Genomic DNA, 14,708 nt, shown 5'->3' on the forward strand with positions numbered 1-14,708 from the left:
CTGGATAGAAATATGAAGAGACATCGCAAGCATATAAACGACCAGCTCTCCTGCAACATGATTCTCATGGATCGGAACAACGAAGGCAAGATTCTCAAGCTTTGCGCCCCGATGGTGTTGGGACCATCTCTCCAGTTCCAAGACATCTCCGACTCCCAAATCCTCGACACAGTTGGAAAGTATCGCTGCTTTTCATCCTCCGGAGGGGATTCGGACAGCGACACGATCCTCACACACAGTAAACACGGTGAATAGCATTTTCGTTATTTACATTATTATATTCAATTTTTCCATGGTTTCATGTTCAAAGCACTCAAAGGAGGAACATCAAATAACAGTGTCACTGTTGATCCTGGCCCGAGTGAGAATGCGGCAGTGGAGTTGGACGCTGTACTGCCGACAGAATTGGATGAAACCAACACTGCAATCAAGCTGGATAAAGAGAAACTTACGACTGATGAAGCGATCACCGAGGACACCATCCTCTTCCCAAAACCCGGGAGCTCGGCACTGCCACTTTGCTCGGTTTGCAAGCACAAGCCCCGCGATTTCAAGAGACAGACGAGAGAGTTTACGTATTCTGAGCTCGAGGAGGCGACAGACAATTTCTCGCATGCCAACTTTCTGGCCGAGGGAGGATTTGGGTTTGTGTACAAGGGCGTTCTCAAAGGTGGCCAACACATTGCCGTGAAGCAACACAAGCTCGCCAGCACGCAAGGAGGGAGGGAGTTTTGTGCAGAGGTCAAGGTTCTGAGCGGAGCACAGCACCGAAACCTGGTAACTTTGCTAGGATTTTGCGTTGAGGATGGCAAGAGAATGCTTGTTTACGAGTTTGTTTGCAACAAGTCACTCGACTATCACTTATTTGGTACTTTCTTTTCTTTTCTTTTTTCTTTTGTCTAAACACTTGGCTTTGACATGTGACAATGGTGGCAGACAAAAACACGGTGTTACCATGGTGTGCAAGACAGGGAATTGCTTTGGGGGCTGCCAGAGCGATGCGATATCTTCACGAGGAATGCCGGGTTGGAACTATAATTCACAGAGATCTCAGGCCACACAACATTCTTCTCACACATGACTATGCTCCAATGGTAACCATTGTTACTATATCGTTTCTAGATTACTTATATGGTACCAGGTTGGAGATTTTGGATTGGCTAGATGGAATACAAGCAGCCAGCCCGCAGTTGAGACGAAGGTAGTTGGCACACTCGGGTAAGAAACCAAAACTCATATGTTATTTTAATATGACATTTAATGTTTAGAATTGAAGGTATTTGGCCCCGGAGTATGCTTCAAGTGGACAAGTTACAGAGAAAGCTGACGTGTATTCGTTTGGTGTGATTTTACTCGAAATGGTCACAGGCCGGAGATCATTAGATATATCTCTGCCTCATGCAGAACAATGTCTCACAGAATGGGTAAGATTCATTTTTTAAAAATTTCTATTTAATATTAATTACAGGCTCGTCCAAAACTCGATGTAAGAGATGCCGATTCTTTACTGGATCCACGACTGGTTAAAGATTTACTCCAGGAGTCACAGCTTTACGAGATCCAAGCAATGGTCCACGCAGCGGCATTTTGCCTAAGAAGAGAACCCTCGCAGAGGCCAAGAATGAGTCAGGTTGATACTTACGAAGAAAAATCATGAACTTACAAGGTTGACATTGTTGCATGTAGGTGTTGCGAATTTTGGAAGGCGAGAGAGGTGAAGCACCCACCATAGCTCTAACAATGTCTACCACCTGGGATCCCACAACCAAGAGCCGGATCCCACGAGTTCCAAGCAATACCACGCTCAAAAGTCCGAGCAAGCAAAGCTTTCTCTCATATAATGAGATGATCACCAGCTAGATGGCGTGAGCTACCATGAAAGTTGACTATAGGTAATATACTCAAGAGAAAAAGAGAAACTATTCTTCGTGATGTTGTTACAAGAAGCTACTATAATCCAAAGTCATACAAAGAGCTTCTCAGGATCAAAGTTTCAAAGAGTGATCTTGGCTGGCGCCATCCATCGCAAAGAACTCGGAGATCACCTCCAGCGGCATGCCTTTGGTCTTGGGAACCTTGAACAGGGTGAAGATCCAGGGCACTAACACCACCACCACAAAGCAGCCAAACAAGCCACCGATTCCCAGCACCCCGAGGAGCTTTGGGCACATGTTGGTGAGGAGGATGTTGCAAGTCCATAAATGTCAGGTTCGTTAAATTCAAAACAAGATTATAGATCCGTTGGAAGGAAGGAAAAATAATTTCTAGCCGATTATCTATAAAATAGAGACCTGGTTAAAATAAAAACACGCCACCACATTCGGATCTCATTCGCCTTTGCTTTGTGCTCCTCTTCTACTTGGCCCATCATCCTCTAGAATGATTATCCATTTGGAGGTAATATTCTTCTCACAAGGTCACTCAGCATTGTTTACACTCAGAAAGACATAAAGGTGGACTTCATGAAGGAATGGAGGAGTATAGAAAATTAACTCTGCAAGAGTGTTAACGAGGATTGCTCTTCTCCATTCCTGGGATCTATTTGCACCATTGGTTAATAATGCCACTTGAGGAAGAGAAAGCTTGAAAAGAACCGAGAAGAATTTTTCATTTTACTCTCTCTTTTATTTAATCAATAAGGCTGATTGATTCTGTGCAGACCTTTCCTCAACCGGTTTAATCACCGTCTGGATACGTTGATTCTTTGATATCTACCGGATTGGAGACAGCAGCCATTTAGACAAGAGGTAGTTTGAGTTTCAAGTTCACGGGGATCAAATCAACTTTACCTCGTTTTGTCTACTCACCAGGTATGTGGTTAGATTAAACATTCATAACTCTAGCTCTAGTTGTCGGAATTTGAATTCTGACATTCATGTTAACAGTGCTTAAATTCTCAGGAATCCCAGCCAAGGCTGTGATTTTCTTGGATCAATGGTATCCAAGGCTCCGATACGACAGTAGAATTACTGCCATGTGGGCATAACTACTGCCACATCTCTACAACTTAAGGATGATCCACTTGTAAACAATTTGCTTGAGTTAATGCACCCGATTCATTTGACCTGGATGGAATGAGGTAGAAACTGTCACAATCTGAGAGTGAGGGACTACAGTGCTTGTGATGGGTTTTGTGATCCAATGGTAACCGCAGAAGAAGAGGAGGCATCTTTGCAAGGTACCGGACCGGCTTATTCGACTCGGAATCTTCTCGTGCCACGAGTCCACAATTTGTGGACCCACTCGCCATTAGAAAAGAATTGATTTTCAATCTTCCAGACCTTAACGGCTAATTAAAACCAGGGCTTGATAGCAATTTATTACTTTTGACAACTTATTTCCGCTCCCATCCAATGGTTGAGGATGACGGAATAAGTGACATGGCAGCTTTTTAGTTTGGACTTCCAATACTATTTAAGTCTAATAATATGTCATGTCCCAATTAACCGGCTAATATAATACTCATGTTTAATGTCAATAATCTTCTATTTCCTCTAAATGATAAGAATCATGCTTCTACACAAGCATAGAACTAAATCAGGCTATGCACATTTGATAGCAATGTAAAGGCAACATCGCTGCAAGGATTTAGTCTACAAGCATTCCTTGCTGCTCGTTCCCCTTGCTCAATCTCACAAGAGTTGTCCAAGCAATCTTATTGGCTGCAAAGGGGCATGCTGTGGAGCAGCTCCTCGGCTTGCTCCAGCCGCTGTGCTTGTCCCAGCAAATCTATCAAACGGTGGAACTGCTTGATCACCAGCAAAATGCCATGAGCGCTAAATGTGGTATCGTGGACTGCCATGCTGTCAGCATATACCGTTGCAGGGCATCTGGACGAGCAAGAAGTATATTCAACCGTCAGCACGACCTTGTCTCGTGGACTGCCATGTTGGCAGCCTACGCTGGCATGGAACTTCTTTACTGAAAGAAATCTGGTCTCGTGGAAAGCTATTGTGCAAACATTTGCCCAAAATGGGCACTTTTAATAAGTCGGTGGAGCCGTGGGAGTCCATGCCAGACCTGCGCCCTTTCATGGACAATCATGATAGCCGCGTATGGGAATCAGGACTTGGTAGACGTAGCTAGGCGTGTTTTTGACAAAATGCCGTCCAAGGACGTTGCGGCCTGGACGTCCGTAATCACGGTTAATCACGCCATTCATCTGCTGGATCCGCTGGCTGGACACCAGTGGATTTGATGACCGCTTGAGCGGCATTGCCCGCGCTGGAAAGGAGAAAGCCCTAATACACGTGTCACAATGCCACGTGGCCGCGAGCGATCCGCGATACGTGTCCAGATTTGAAAGAAGATCCTTCCCACCCACCATGGTTCCCTGGAAGATCAATAGGCTTATAGAACTCAAGAAATCTCTCATTTCGGGGCTTCCAAACGATGTCGCTCGCCACTGCCTCGCCAAGGTCCCCAGGGTGTACCACCGCAGCATGCGATCGGTGTCAACGACTTGGAGGAAGACGGTCGAGAGTGAAGATTTCCTGGCGGTAAGAAGGAAGAATGGCATTTCCGGGCTCGTTGTGATCCTCATGGAAAATGGGCACAACTCCTACTGCATTTACAATCTTCCCTCCAAATCCAAAGCGCCTCTTCCAGATCCATTGCCCACGGGGCTAGAAATCGGCGGTGCCATTCGCCACATTCAAGACCGCGGCGGTGGGCACTCTCCTCGTCGCGCTGGAATCCAGGACGAGCTCTCGCCGCTCGACTGTGGAGAACCACACCCGGATCTTCGATTCCACCGAGAACAATTGGCAGCCGACTGTCGTGCGGTCGCAGTTCGCTATGGCGACAGTGAATGGGAGCTGCGACCACGACGGTGACTTTGTCGCCGTGACCGAGTCGTACGATGTCGCGACCGACACGCCGCGGTCGACCATGCCGTACAACCTCGCGGCGCTTCTCTTCGTCGCATTGCAAGGTGTTGGTCTATGATCCTGGCAGCGATTCCTGGCACCGCGATTCCTCCGGGATGAGCGCCATGGATCACGGAGAGCTCATCTCTACCTCCAGAGGGATTTACAGCTTGACCGCCTCGGACCGCCTCTACAAGTTCGTGGACGGGGAATGGGTTCTCGCCGGGAGCGCACACCATCCCTCTCCGGCTTTCAATGTCCACTCGCAGCGGGCATTTGGGCTCCGGGACGAGATCTTCGTTCTGCGCGGTGATGATCTGGGAAGCAGCTCTTGCGTGATTGGAATTTGCCACGGATTGTTCCTGTGGTTTAGAGCTGGCTCCGTGGTCATGGGATAGATCGATCCTGTTAGATGAGCTTGCGGCGAATTCGGGTGCTCCGCGAGCGGTTCCACACGGCAGCGGCATCGGTGATGAGTGACAATGCCAAGTTCTTGGAGACCGATGTGGACGGATGGAAGCGAAGGTATGGAGAACTCTCGCGAGCCGTGGATGCCGTGGTCGAGCAAGCAGGGGAGATTAGCATCAACACGACAGTTTCGAGAGCTTTCGTGTCTCTTCTCAAGTGGTGCGTACAAGAGAATAATCTAGCACAAGTTCGTCGTGTGCACGACTTCGTGTCCGCGAGGCATCCCGGCTGCGCCGAAGACCAGTTCGTGGGAAACATGATACTACAGGCTTATCGGAAGCTTGGGCAGCTTGATCTAGCGTGTGCGGTATTTGCCGGCATTTGCAACAGAGATCTTTTCTCGTGGACTATCATGATCGCAGCTTTTGCCCGGGATGGGCACTTCTCCGAGGCATTGTTGCTGTTTAGACGGATGGAGCTCGATGGAATAAAGCCATCCCCGGTGACTTGCGTGACAGTTCTTGCCTCCTTCACGGGGCCCAGGCTTCTCCCGCAAGCTAGAAAGTTTCACGCAAGGATCGAAGCTCTGGGCCTGGAATCAAACGTTATAGTCGGGACTGCGGTGATCACAATGTATGGGAAATGTGGAAGCCTGACAGATTCCAGGCTAGTTTTCGAGAGAATGCCGCAAAAGAACCTCGTCACCTGGACGACGCTGATATCGACCTATGCCCAGCACGGCCATGGAAAAGAAGCGATGGAGATTTTCGAGAGGCTGCTCGCTCATGGAGGATTGGAACCCGACGCGGTTGCTTGCGTGAGCGCTCTCGACGCTTGCTCGAGCCTGGCATCGCTAGAGCAGGGCAGGAAAGTTCACAGGATCGTCGTCTCGAGGGGATTCGAGAGCAACACAGTCGTGGCAAACGCTCTCGTGTTCATGTATGGGAAATGCGGGGCTGTGGAAGAATCGAGAGCAGCGTTTGACACGATCCAACACAAGAATCGCAACTCATGGAACTGCATGCTCACGGTTTACACCCAAGGAGGCCACTTCCGCGAGGCGATGGAGCTCTTCAAAAGGATCGACGTAGAGCCGGACCACGTCACTTTTCTCTGCCTTGTTCTTGCTTGCTCTGGTGCGAAAGACCTTGCCGAAGGAATTGCCACTCACAGACTGATCGAAGAGAGCGAGGTTGCTTCGAACGAGGCCCTGTGCCACTCGCTCATGAACATGTACTCCAAGCTTGGGAGGCTAGAGAGCGTTAGGGAAATCTTCGAAAAGATGGCGAGCAAGAACGTGATCTCCTGGACGTCCCTCGTCTCGGCCCACGCCCAAGCCGGGGATCTGGAGATGACGCTGTCGCTCTTCGCGGGAATGCAGCTCGATGGCGTCGCTCCAGACAGCATCGCGTTTGTGAGCGTCTTGTCTTCGTGCAGTCACGGAGGATTGCTCGAGAGCTTCCCAGTGCTCTTGCGGTGCATGGTGGAGGACTGCGAGATCCTTCCACGCGTGGAGCACTACGGCTGCGTTGTGGACGCTCTGGGACGGTGCGGGAAGCTTGACGAGGCGGAGAGGTTTGTGGAGGAGTTGCCGGTGAGAGTGGCAGTGCTGTGGATTGCGCTGCTAGCGGCGTGTTCCACTCACAAGGATGTGAGGCGCGCAAGGCGGGTCGCGGAGCGGGCATTTGCGCTGGAGCCTCGGCATTGGTCGACGTATGTGATGTTCGCAAACATCCTGGGCGAGGCCGGTGAGCGGGATGAAAGCGCCGCGATCAAACAGAGAATGGAGGAGTTGAAAGCTCGATCACAAGAAAAAGGAGCACATATTTCGTAATTCACATGATCTTGGCGCTCGTGAGATGGTGCGGAAGAGCCTCATTCGTTTGAAAACAAGTGACCTTCTTCCCAGAGAGATCAGCAAGACCAATTGATGGATAGTTGAGGTGGGTTGCTTGAACCATCTCCAAGACCATTTGATTACGGAGGTGGACATGTTAATCCCAATGCTGCAGCTCATTCAGGATCTAACATGTCAAACTACGTTGGACTTGTGTCTGGGCTAGTTTCTGGACGGAAAGCTGTGCTCAAAGCATATCAGTCGCTCTGCCATGACGGCTTCCATTTTGACAACAAGAGCCTGTAAACTATTTGATCCAAGAATGCAAGATTTCATAGTCAGTTGTAACCAAGGAAGATTTGATAGCTGCAAGACTCCTCTCAAGATGGTATGCTTTCAACAATGCAAGCTTTGGAACCTATGGAATGCTGCAGCTGTAATAAATGGGAACCACATCAGGTTATATAAGGATTCCTAATTGTAGCAAATCCTTACCTAAGGATTTGTGAGATGAGTAGCCTATCTTGGTGGTTTTTGTCTTTAAAGTCGAGCTGAACTATGCCTTTTGTCACTATGTGTGTGATTTGTAAAAAATGTAATAAATTTCCATGCATACATGCTAAAAGTGAATTTTCTCTTGCCAAAGAATATTCTAGAGTATTTTTACATTTCTGCGCACCACTATTCTGATGGTATATGATACTTGTATATAATGAACTAATTGATGGGCCATACAAGTTGCCATGCCATCATACTACCACTAGTTATAGATAATGTTTTCTCTATCAAAACTTGGTAAGAATGCTTTTCACATTGATATAATTGTATTTGTTATGTCCTCCATTATTGTGGGTTATTAGTTAACTTGTCTTTGTGGTAGATACCAAGCTGCAAGAAACTCATTGATAGGAAATTGTAGAAAACTATTATATAAGGTCTTCTCATGGCAATGTTTATTTCAATCCTCCTTCAAGCAATGAAGGTGGCACCAATAGACATGCCATAGCAATTCTAGGTAACCTAGAATTGCTATGGTGGTTTGATTTTATGCAAGAGATGGAAACTAAAAGTTTTTATACTTTTACCATCTAAGATCTTCTCCAAGTTAGATAATGAACTTGCTACTATGATTTTATTTTATTGCATGCTACATAGTTCTAGTATAGCATAGTATTCAGAAGTAAGTCATTTAAATCTTTTAGAAGATTGGCGAAACTCTACAAAAGCAAGGTTATAGAAAGATTTATGAGCCTTTATTCTTTAGCAAATGGACTTATGTATGTATAACATTACTAAACATGGCTTTGCTTGGGACATTGAAAAATGTGAAAGAGACCTCTATTCATAGAAGATGGAGTAAGAAAGATTGAATAGTTTGAATTTAAAATAGACTATTGCAAACTTGGGTATAGGGTTTGTGTTGTTTGTGCTAGATAATGGGCCAAAATAATTCATTGTATGCAATGCAATGCAGCAGGTGAATTGGTCTATTTCAAGATTGGCAGATCATGCATGAGCAGGTAAGTTATTATACCATTTTTGAGGTACAATTTGTCTCTACCTATTTCTGTTGCTTGCCTTGGCTAGGTTCAAGGCTTCCCTGTTGGTGAAGCTTGCTGGAAAGGGTTTTGAAATGAATATGATGCCCAAATGTGGATGGAACAAAGATTAAGGCTTATGGTTTGGAAGATATGCCCCCTCGACAACCCATCTACATAGGAACCAATATTATCCTGTCCTCGATGTGAAAGTGACCAAAAGATTGGCATAAGCTTTGCTGCTTTGATGGAAGTTAGAATGAGCAGCAATGCTAGCTCAAAGCTCAGAATTCAGCAAGTTAGAGTTGGAATATGGACTGGGCAATGCTTGTGCTAGTGGTGAGTTCTTCCTTTGATGGTCTTTCAAAGATCCAACTTCTACTGGCAAAGACTCTGTTGCAGTGTCTTTGGCGATGCTGAAGTTGGTGGAAGCTTTATCATACAAGAGATTTTAATAGCTTACTTTAAAGATCTCTTTGATCTATTACTTTTGGTTATCACTAAAATGTGTGTCAAATTGCAAGCACTTCATGAATTTGTTGAGGTCAAATCATGGTCTGGGCATGAAACACCTACAATAGTGCATCAATTCTAATACATTGCAGCACTTCCAGCAAAACTCCACTCTTATGCAAATACTGTCTTACTCCATTATCATAGAATGGGCAAAGCTTGCTCATAGCCACTCCCCGCTGAGTGTGGCTCATTAAAAAGCACTCACCATACCACAATTGTGATAATGGTCTAGACTGCCTTTGGATAATAGTCCTTGCCAATGTTGAGGAGTCGTGGTTCCAGCAGAGCATTGTTATTTTCTAGTGTGTACTCAATTGTCTTGTCTCGCTCCATTGAATCTGTAATGTTACTTACCCTCCTCAAGACATCCAATCTATTTCAAAGGTTGATACTTGAAAGTCCACTAAGTCTTTGATCATCTGGACTCGGAACCTTGCCAACTACTAAAATTGAAATTGCGCATGCTTTGGAGACTTGTGCCTTGCACTCGAACACAAGAAACAGTAGCCACCCGATGAACATGGCTTGGAGGAAAATAAACATCATTAGATATTCATGCAAATGAGTGGAATATTTATTTACCATATCCTTATCTCTTTGCTGGAGGTTTTATAGCTATGACAACTTCCTTGGATGCCAATAAGAACCACCATCACCAACTATGAATAATCCCTTAGATTGTGAAATATATTGGCAAATGTGATAAGTATCATAATGCATTGACTTATATTTTGTGGGTTTATTAGATGGCTTGCATAATTGGCTTTGCCCAGGGCCACTGTGATGGGAAAAGTTTTAGCCAAAAATGCCATACTCAAAGTCAAGGTATGCATATATATAAAGTATGTACATACAAAACCATCCCCTCTATTCTACAACCACCTTTTCTTTATGACCTAATATTTGAAGTCAAAGTAAAAAAAAGTCAAACCAAATCCTTTTATAACTACTCTCTCCTTTTTATATCTTATATTTATCTTATTACCCATCTACCTTACTCTATCACAAACTTTATCTTCCACCATCTTTATAAAATTATTTGTTATATAACTTTTATATCCCTCCAACCTTAATATTTCTGCCACCATTTAAAAATAATTTCTTGTGTAATCTATGCATTCAATTTAAATCTACCATCTTTAATACACCAATATTTTATAATATCAACAACAATACATAAAATATGATCTAAGGACTATATAAGAAGGAACCCTATACAACACAAGACATTAGAGCATAGAGTGTGAAGTGATTCTAACATAAATTTTCTCTTTTAGTTTTGCAATATTTTTTCTTTAAGTTTTACTTGAAAAATATAAAAATTAGAAGCTCGTGGAAATTCCTCTCATTTTTCTTTCTCTCAAGGCACAAAGCATGCAGAGATGGTGCACTATTAACCACCAACTTCAAACACAATGACTTCATGATAATGTAGAAAGAGGTTAAAGAATTAATGGGTTGGTTACTGGGTTAGTTAGGTTAATGGGTTAGTTAAGAATTATGGGATAATACTTAGTTGTAATTGGCAATGTGGCAAGTGAACTTTGACAGAACATTCAACTTGAAGAAAAAAGTAGCTAGCATTAGAGTCGTTATCACTTATATAAAAAGCAATAAAACACACATTGAAGAAGTTGTTGCATTTGCAATCAAGTTAAGTATGTTGTTTTGATTAGAGGATTGAAAGAAGCAAAAGTATTGAGAGCTAAAGACATAGTTGCTATAAGAGATTCTAAATTGATTGTGAATCAAATGAATGGAAGTTGAAATGTCAAGAATCAAAGTTTAACACTTCTATCAAAAGATTATAAGCCATAAATTTTCCCTTTCCCATTTGCGAGCTTACCTCATCTAACTGACTACCATAGCTTTGGCTTTAGTTAAGTTCCCTCGCTAAAGTTCCAACCTATTATACCAATTTCTACTTGGTCTTATTGTAAGCCACAAATTTTTCCTTTCCAATTTGCCAGCTTACCTCGTCTATCCGACCAACTCTGCCTTGGCTTGTGCTAAGTTCCCTCGCTAAGGTTCTCGCCTATGGTACCAGCTCTTACTTGGTCCTACTTGGTTTCAGCTACTCACTACACGAGCAATGGAGTGTTAGCCATCCATTTACGGATTCCCCAAATCTCTCCCAATCCCCCTCCCCGGGTTAGACTGGACTTAAGGTTCGGCTACACTCCCCGTAGGCACAAGCAGCCAAGCACACTAAGCCTCCAGATTCCTAACACCCCTTGGTACCACAAGACTTGATCATGGGACCCTCTAAATCCCAAGCCTTGGGTGCAGCACTTGCTTCGGGACGTCGGGGCGAAACACCGTGGCCTAACGGCCCGGTATGGGTACCTCTACCCCCCCACTCCCATCCCGAAAGGAAGGCCCAAGCCCCTAGGAAGGGCGAGGACCAATGAGCCACAAGGTACTCAAGTGGGGCACCACTCCACATGAGCTGGGAGCACCGCAATCGGTTTCCCTTTCGGGAGTGGGAGCTGCTCTTGAGCACTTCCCTGGGTGGCCCCTCTGGCACCACTCAAGCCCATGCTCACTCCCACCCAAGGCCCCTCGGCCCCAGTCTCAACCTCAAGTCAGTTTGGAAGCACCACTGGAGAGTTCCTTCAAGACTGGTTCCTGGACCTCACTATCCCTACTATACTTTTGGAACCCCTTGCAGCCCCCCCCCCCCCGGGAGACACACGCTTTGGGCTTTCACCCCTTGAGCTGTATTAGTATGTGGACTTAATCTCAGAATCGATCTCGGACTCGATCTCGGACCCGACTTCGGATTCGGTCTCGGACTTGATCTCGGACTCGATCTCGGACCCGATCTTGGACTCGACTTCAGACTCGACCTCAGACTCGGTCTCGGACCCGATTTGGATCTCGGACTCCATCTCGAACTCAGTCTCGAACTCGGTCTCGATCTCGGTCTCCGATTCGGCCTCGGCTCGATCCCGGACTCTATCTCGAACTCGGTCTCAGAGTCGGTCTTGGACTCGATCTTCGACTCGGTCCCATTCGATGAACTCTTTGTCATTTCGGTCAAGCTTTCGGGGATCCTTTAGCCTATGACATCTCGGGGAGTCGGTTCCTTACAACTCCACCACCCATAGAAGAAGTTCGATGCCCACATCGAACGTCTCTTTTTATCCTATGACTTGTTGACCATGTCTCCGGGGGCATCCCCCCACTTAGCGGTGTGCCTAAGTTAGCCTCCCCGGCCAAGAGCCCATGACAACGGAATATAGGTGTCCCTATACCCCTCACCTCACCACGCCCTAGTATGGGGTCGGGACTTGAACCTAGCCTTGCTTTACTAGGGGGTTGGGACTCGAACCCAACCTTCGTAGAATACGTTTATGGATTCGACATCCCCACGGGGAGTCAGGCGTAGTGCCCTACGCCTGGTCGACCTATCCAACCCATGCTAATTAGCTTACCTTCGGTGCGCCTTTGGGTCCCAACATATGCCACTTGCTCAACTTTGCAAATTGATATTTTTAATTGAACTTTGCATAAGTACATAGAGTTCTGCCTTGCAGAAATTCCTCCACTAGATCTTGTGCGTTCGCTAGGTTCACCTCCGGTTCCCATGTTGCTTCGCAATGTGGAAATCCTTTCCACTTCACATGGAACTCTCTCACCTCGCGTCCTTGTCGCTTGCTCTTGCGCGCATTGAGGATGGCCTTGACTTCGTATTCCTCTTCCCCTTGGATAACCTCAAGTAAAGGTCTCACTTGGTCCTTGCGAAGCGGATCCTCAAAGTACGGCTTGAGTAAGTTCACATGAAACACTGGGTGCATCTTCCCCATCTCTCGAGGAAGTCGGAGTTGGTAAGCCACTTTACCGATTCGTGCCTCAATCTCGTAAGGCCCCGTGAACCTGCTTAAGGAACTCAAGATCAATTCATTTACAGGAATACATGCATTTTTACCTTTGGGTCAACTTTCGGCTGATCCCACTTGGTAGCCTGAGGTTTGGTGTTCAGCCACACCTTCTCCCCAGCTTGGAACTCTACGTCCCGACGCTTTTGGTTCGCATACTTGGTTTGCCTTTGTTGAGCTCGTTCCAAGGAATCCCTCACTAGATTCCAGATGTTGAGTCTTTCCACCGTGAATGCCTCCACTGCGGGTAACTCTCCATGATACTCGGCCACGCCGAGTTCCACAGGACTTTCAATAACTCGCCCATTGATGACTTCCCATGGACTCACCCCGATACTCGAATGTGGTGAGTTGTTATAACACATTTCCGCAAGTCCCAAATGACTTACCCAATCGGTCTAGTCTCCCGAGACATAGCATCGCAAATAATCCTCCAGCTGCCTATTCACCCTTTCCATTTGTTCGTCTGTCAAGAAGTGTTAGTGCCATCCAACTTGACTTAATACCCCATACCTGTCTGTGGGTGGTAGGCTGTGCTGAATTTCAACTTGGTGCGATACTGTTCTAGGAGAGTTCTCCAAAACCTACTAGTGAAGATCTTATCTCGATCTGAGATAATCTCTTCTGGCCTTCCCTACACTCGAACCACTTGTTCGAAGAACAACTTTGCCACACCTTCCACATCCACTTCCATTGTGGTGGGTATGAAATGTGCCATTTTCGAAAATCGGTCCACCACCACGAATATCGCATCAAACCCCTCGCTTGGGGGAAGTCCAGTGATGAAGTCCATCGTAAGACATTTCTATGGACGATTTGGAATTGGGATGCTTTGCAACAAGCCCCCACTAGCCTTAGTCACGGCTTTTACCTGCTGACATGTTGGACATGTCTTTACATAGTCTTGGACGTCCTTAGCCATATCTGGCCAATGGTACTTCCTCTTGAGTAAGCCCATCGTCTTGGGCACTCCGCCGTGTCCCACAAGAGGTCCGTCATGACACTCTTCTAAGGCTACCTTCCTTAATTCCCCTTCTGGAACATACACCCTTGTTTGCTTGTAATAGATAAGTCCGTTGCGTTCTGCATAGCCCGTTTTCTCTTCTGTTGGCAGCCCACCTATCTGGTGAGCTTCCCGCGCCTCTAGATTCCTCAGCAACATTTCTTGTGCTAGACCATCGTTCTCATATGCTGTCCGCACATCGTCCCAGAAGGTTGCTGTTGCGCTGGATATTGCCAACCTCAAGCTCGCTTTTCAACTTAGCGCATCCGCCACGATGTTGCTCTTCCCAGGCTTGTACAGAATCTCGCAATCAAACTCGGCCAAGGCATTGGCCCACCGGCCTTGTTTCCCTCTCAAGTGTTTCGTTGCCATATTGTCTGTGTAAACCTTGAAGTGTCTCCCAAGGTAGTGTTGCCACTCCTTGAGCGCCTTGACCACCGTAAACAATTCCTTCTAGTGGGCAGGCCACTTCCGTTGAGCCTTGTCCAACTTCTTCGAGAAGAACGCTACTGGATGGTTGTCTTGCTTCAAAACTGCGCCTAACGCAAAGTCTGAAGCATCCGTTTCTACTTCAAAGTCCTTGCCAAAGTCTGGTAATGCCAATACGGGAGCCTTCCTCAACTTCCCTTTGAGGTGGACGAATGCCGCCTCGCATTC

At 46.2% G+C, this 14,708-nt stretch overlaps 2 protein-coding genes across 2 annotated transcripts; both read left to right on the top strand.

The window, feature by feature from the left end:
* The first annotated feature begins 300 nt into the window (after nt 1-300).
* On the top strand, nt 301-1,860 carry LOC9646036 (inactive protein kinase SELMODRAFT_444075-like). The gene is made up of 6 exons (XM_002969695.2): nt 301-868; nt 937-1,094; nt 1,142-1,218; nt 1,277-1,424; nt 1,469-1,630; nt 1,687-1,860. The coding sequence occupies exons 1-6, from the start codon at nt 301-303 to the stop codon at nt 1,858-1,860; spliced, it is 1,287 nt and encodes a 428-aa protein (XP_002969741.2).
* Nucleotides 1,861-5,280: 3,420 nt separating this feature from the next.
* Nucleotides 5,281-7,110, top strand: LOC9645370 (pentatricopeptide repeat-containing protein DOT4, chloroplastic). The gene has a single exon (XM_024674950.1). It carries the CDS (start codon nt 5,281-5,283, stop codon nt 7,108-7,110), a length of 1,830 nt encoding a protein of 609 aa, XP_024530718.1.
* The last annotated feature ends 7,598 nt before the right edge of the window (nt 7,111-14,708 follow it).

Source organism: Selaginella moellendorffii, unplaced genomic scaffold, assembly GCF_000143415.4.
Source record: "Selaginella moellendorffii unplaced genomic scaffold, v1.0 SELMOscaffold_13, whole genome shotgun sequence".
Taxonomy (NCBI): Eukaryota; Viridiplantae; Streptophyta; class Lycopodiopsida; order Selaginellales; family Selaginellaceae; genus Selaginella; species Selaginella moellendorffii.

Coding starts and splice junctions, on each gene's coding strand:
- LOC9646036 (XM_002969695.2), top strand. CDS start 301: ATGTTCAAAGCACTCAAAGGAGGAACATCAAATAACAGTGTCACTGTT. Junction 869..936: donor ACTCGACTATCACTTATTTG/GTACTTTCTTTT, acceptor CAATGGTGGCAG/ACAAAAACACGGTGTTACCA. Junction 1,631..1,686: donor AGAGGCCAAGAATGAGTCAG/GTTGATACTTAC, acceptor TGTTGCATGTAG/GTGTTGCGAATTTTGGAAGG.
- LOC9645370 (XM_024674950.1), top strand. CDS start 5,281: ATGAGCTTGCGGCGAATTCGGGTGCTCCGCGAGCGGTTCCACACGGCA.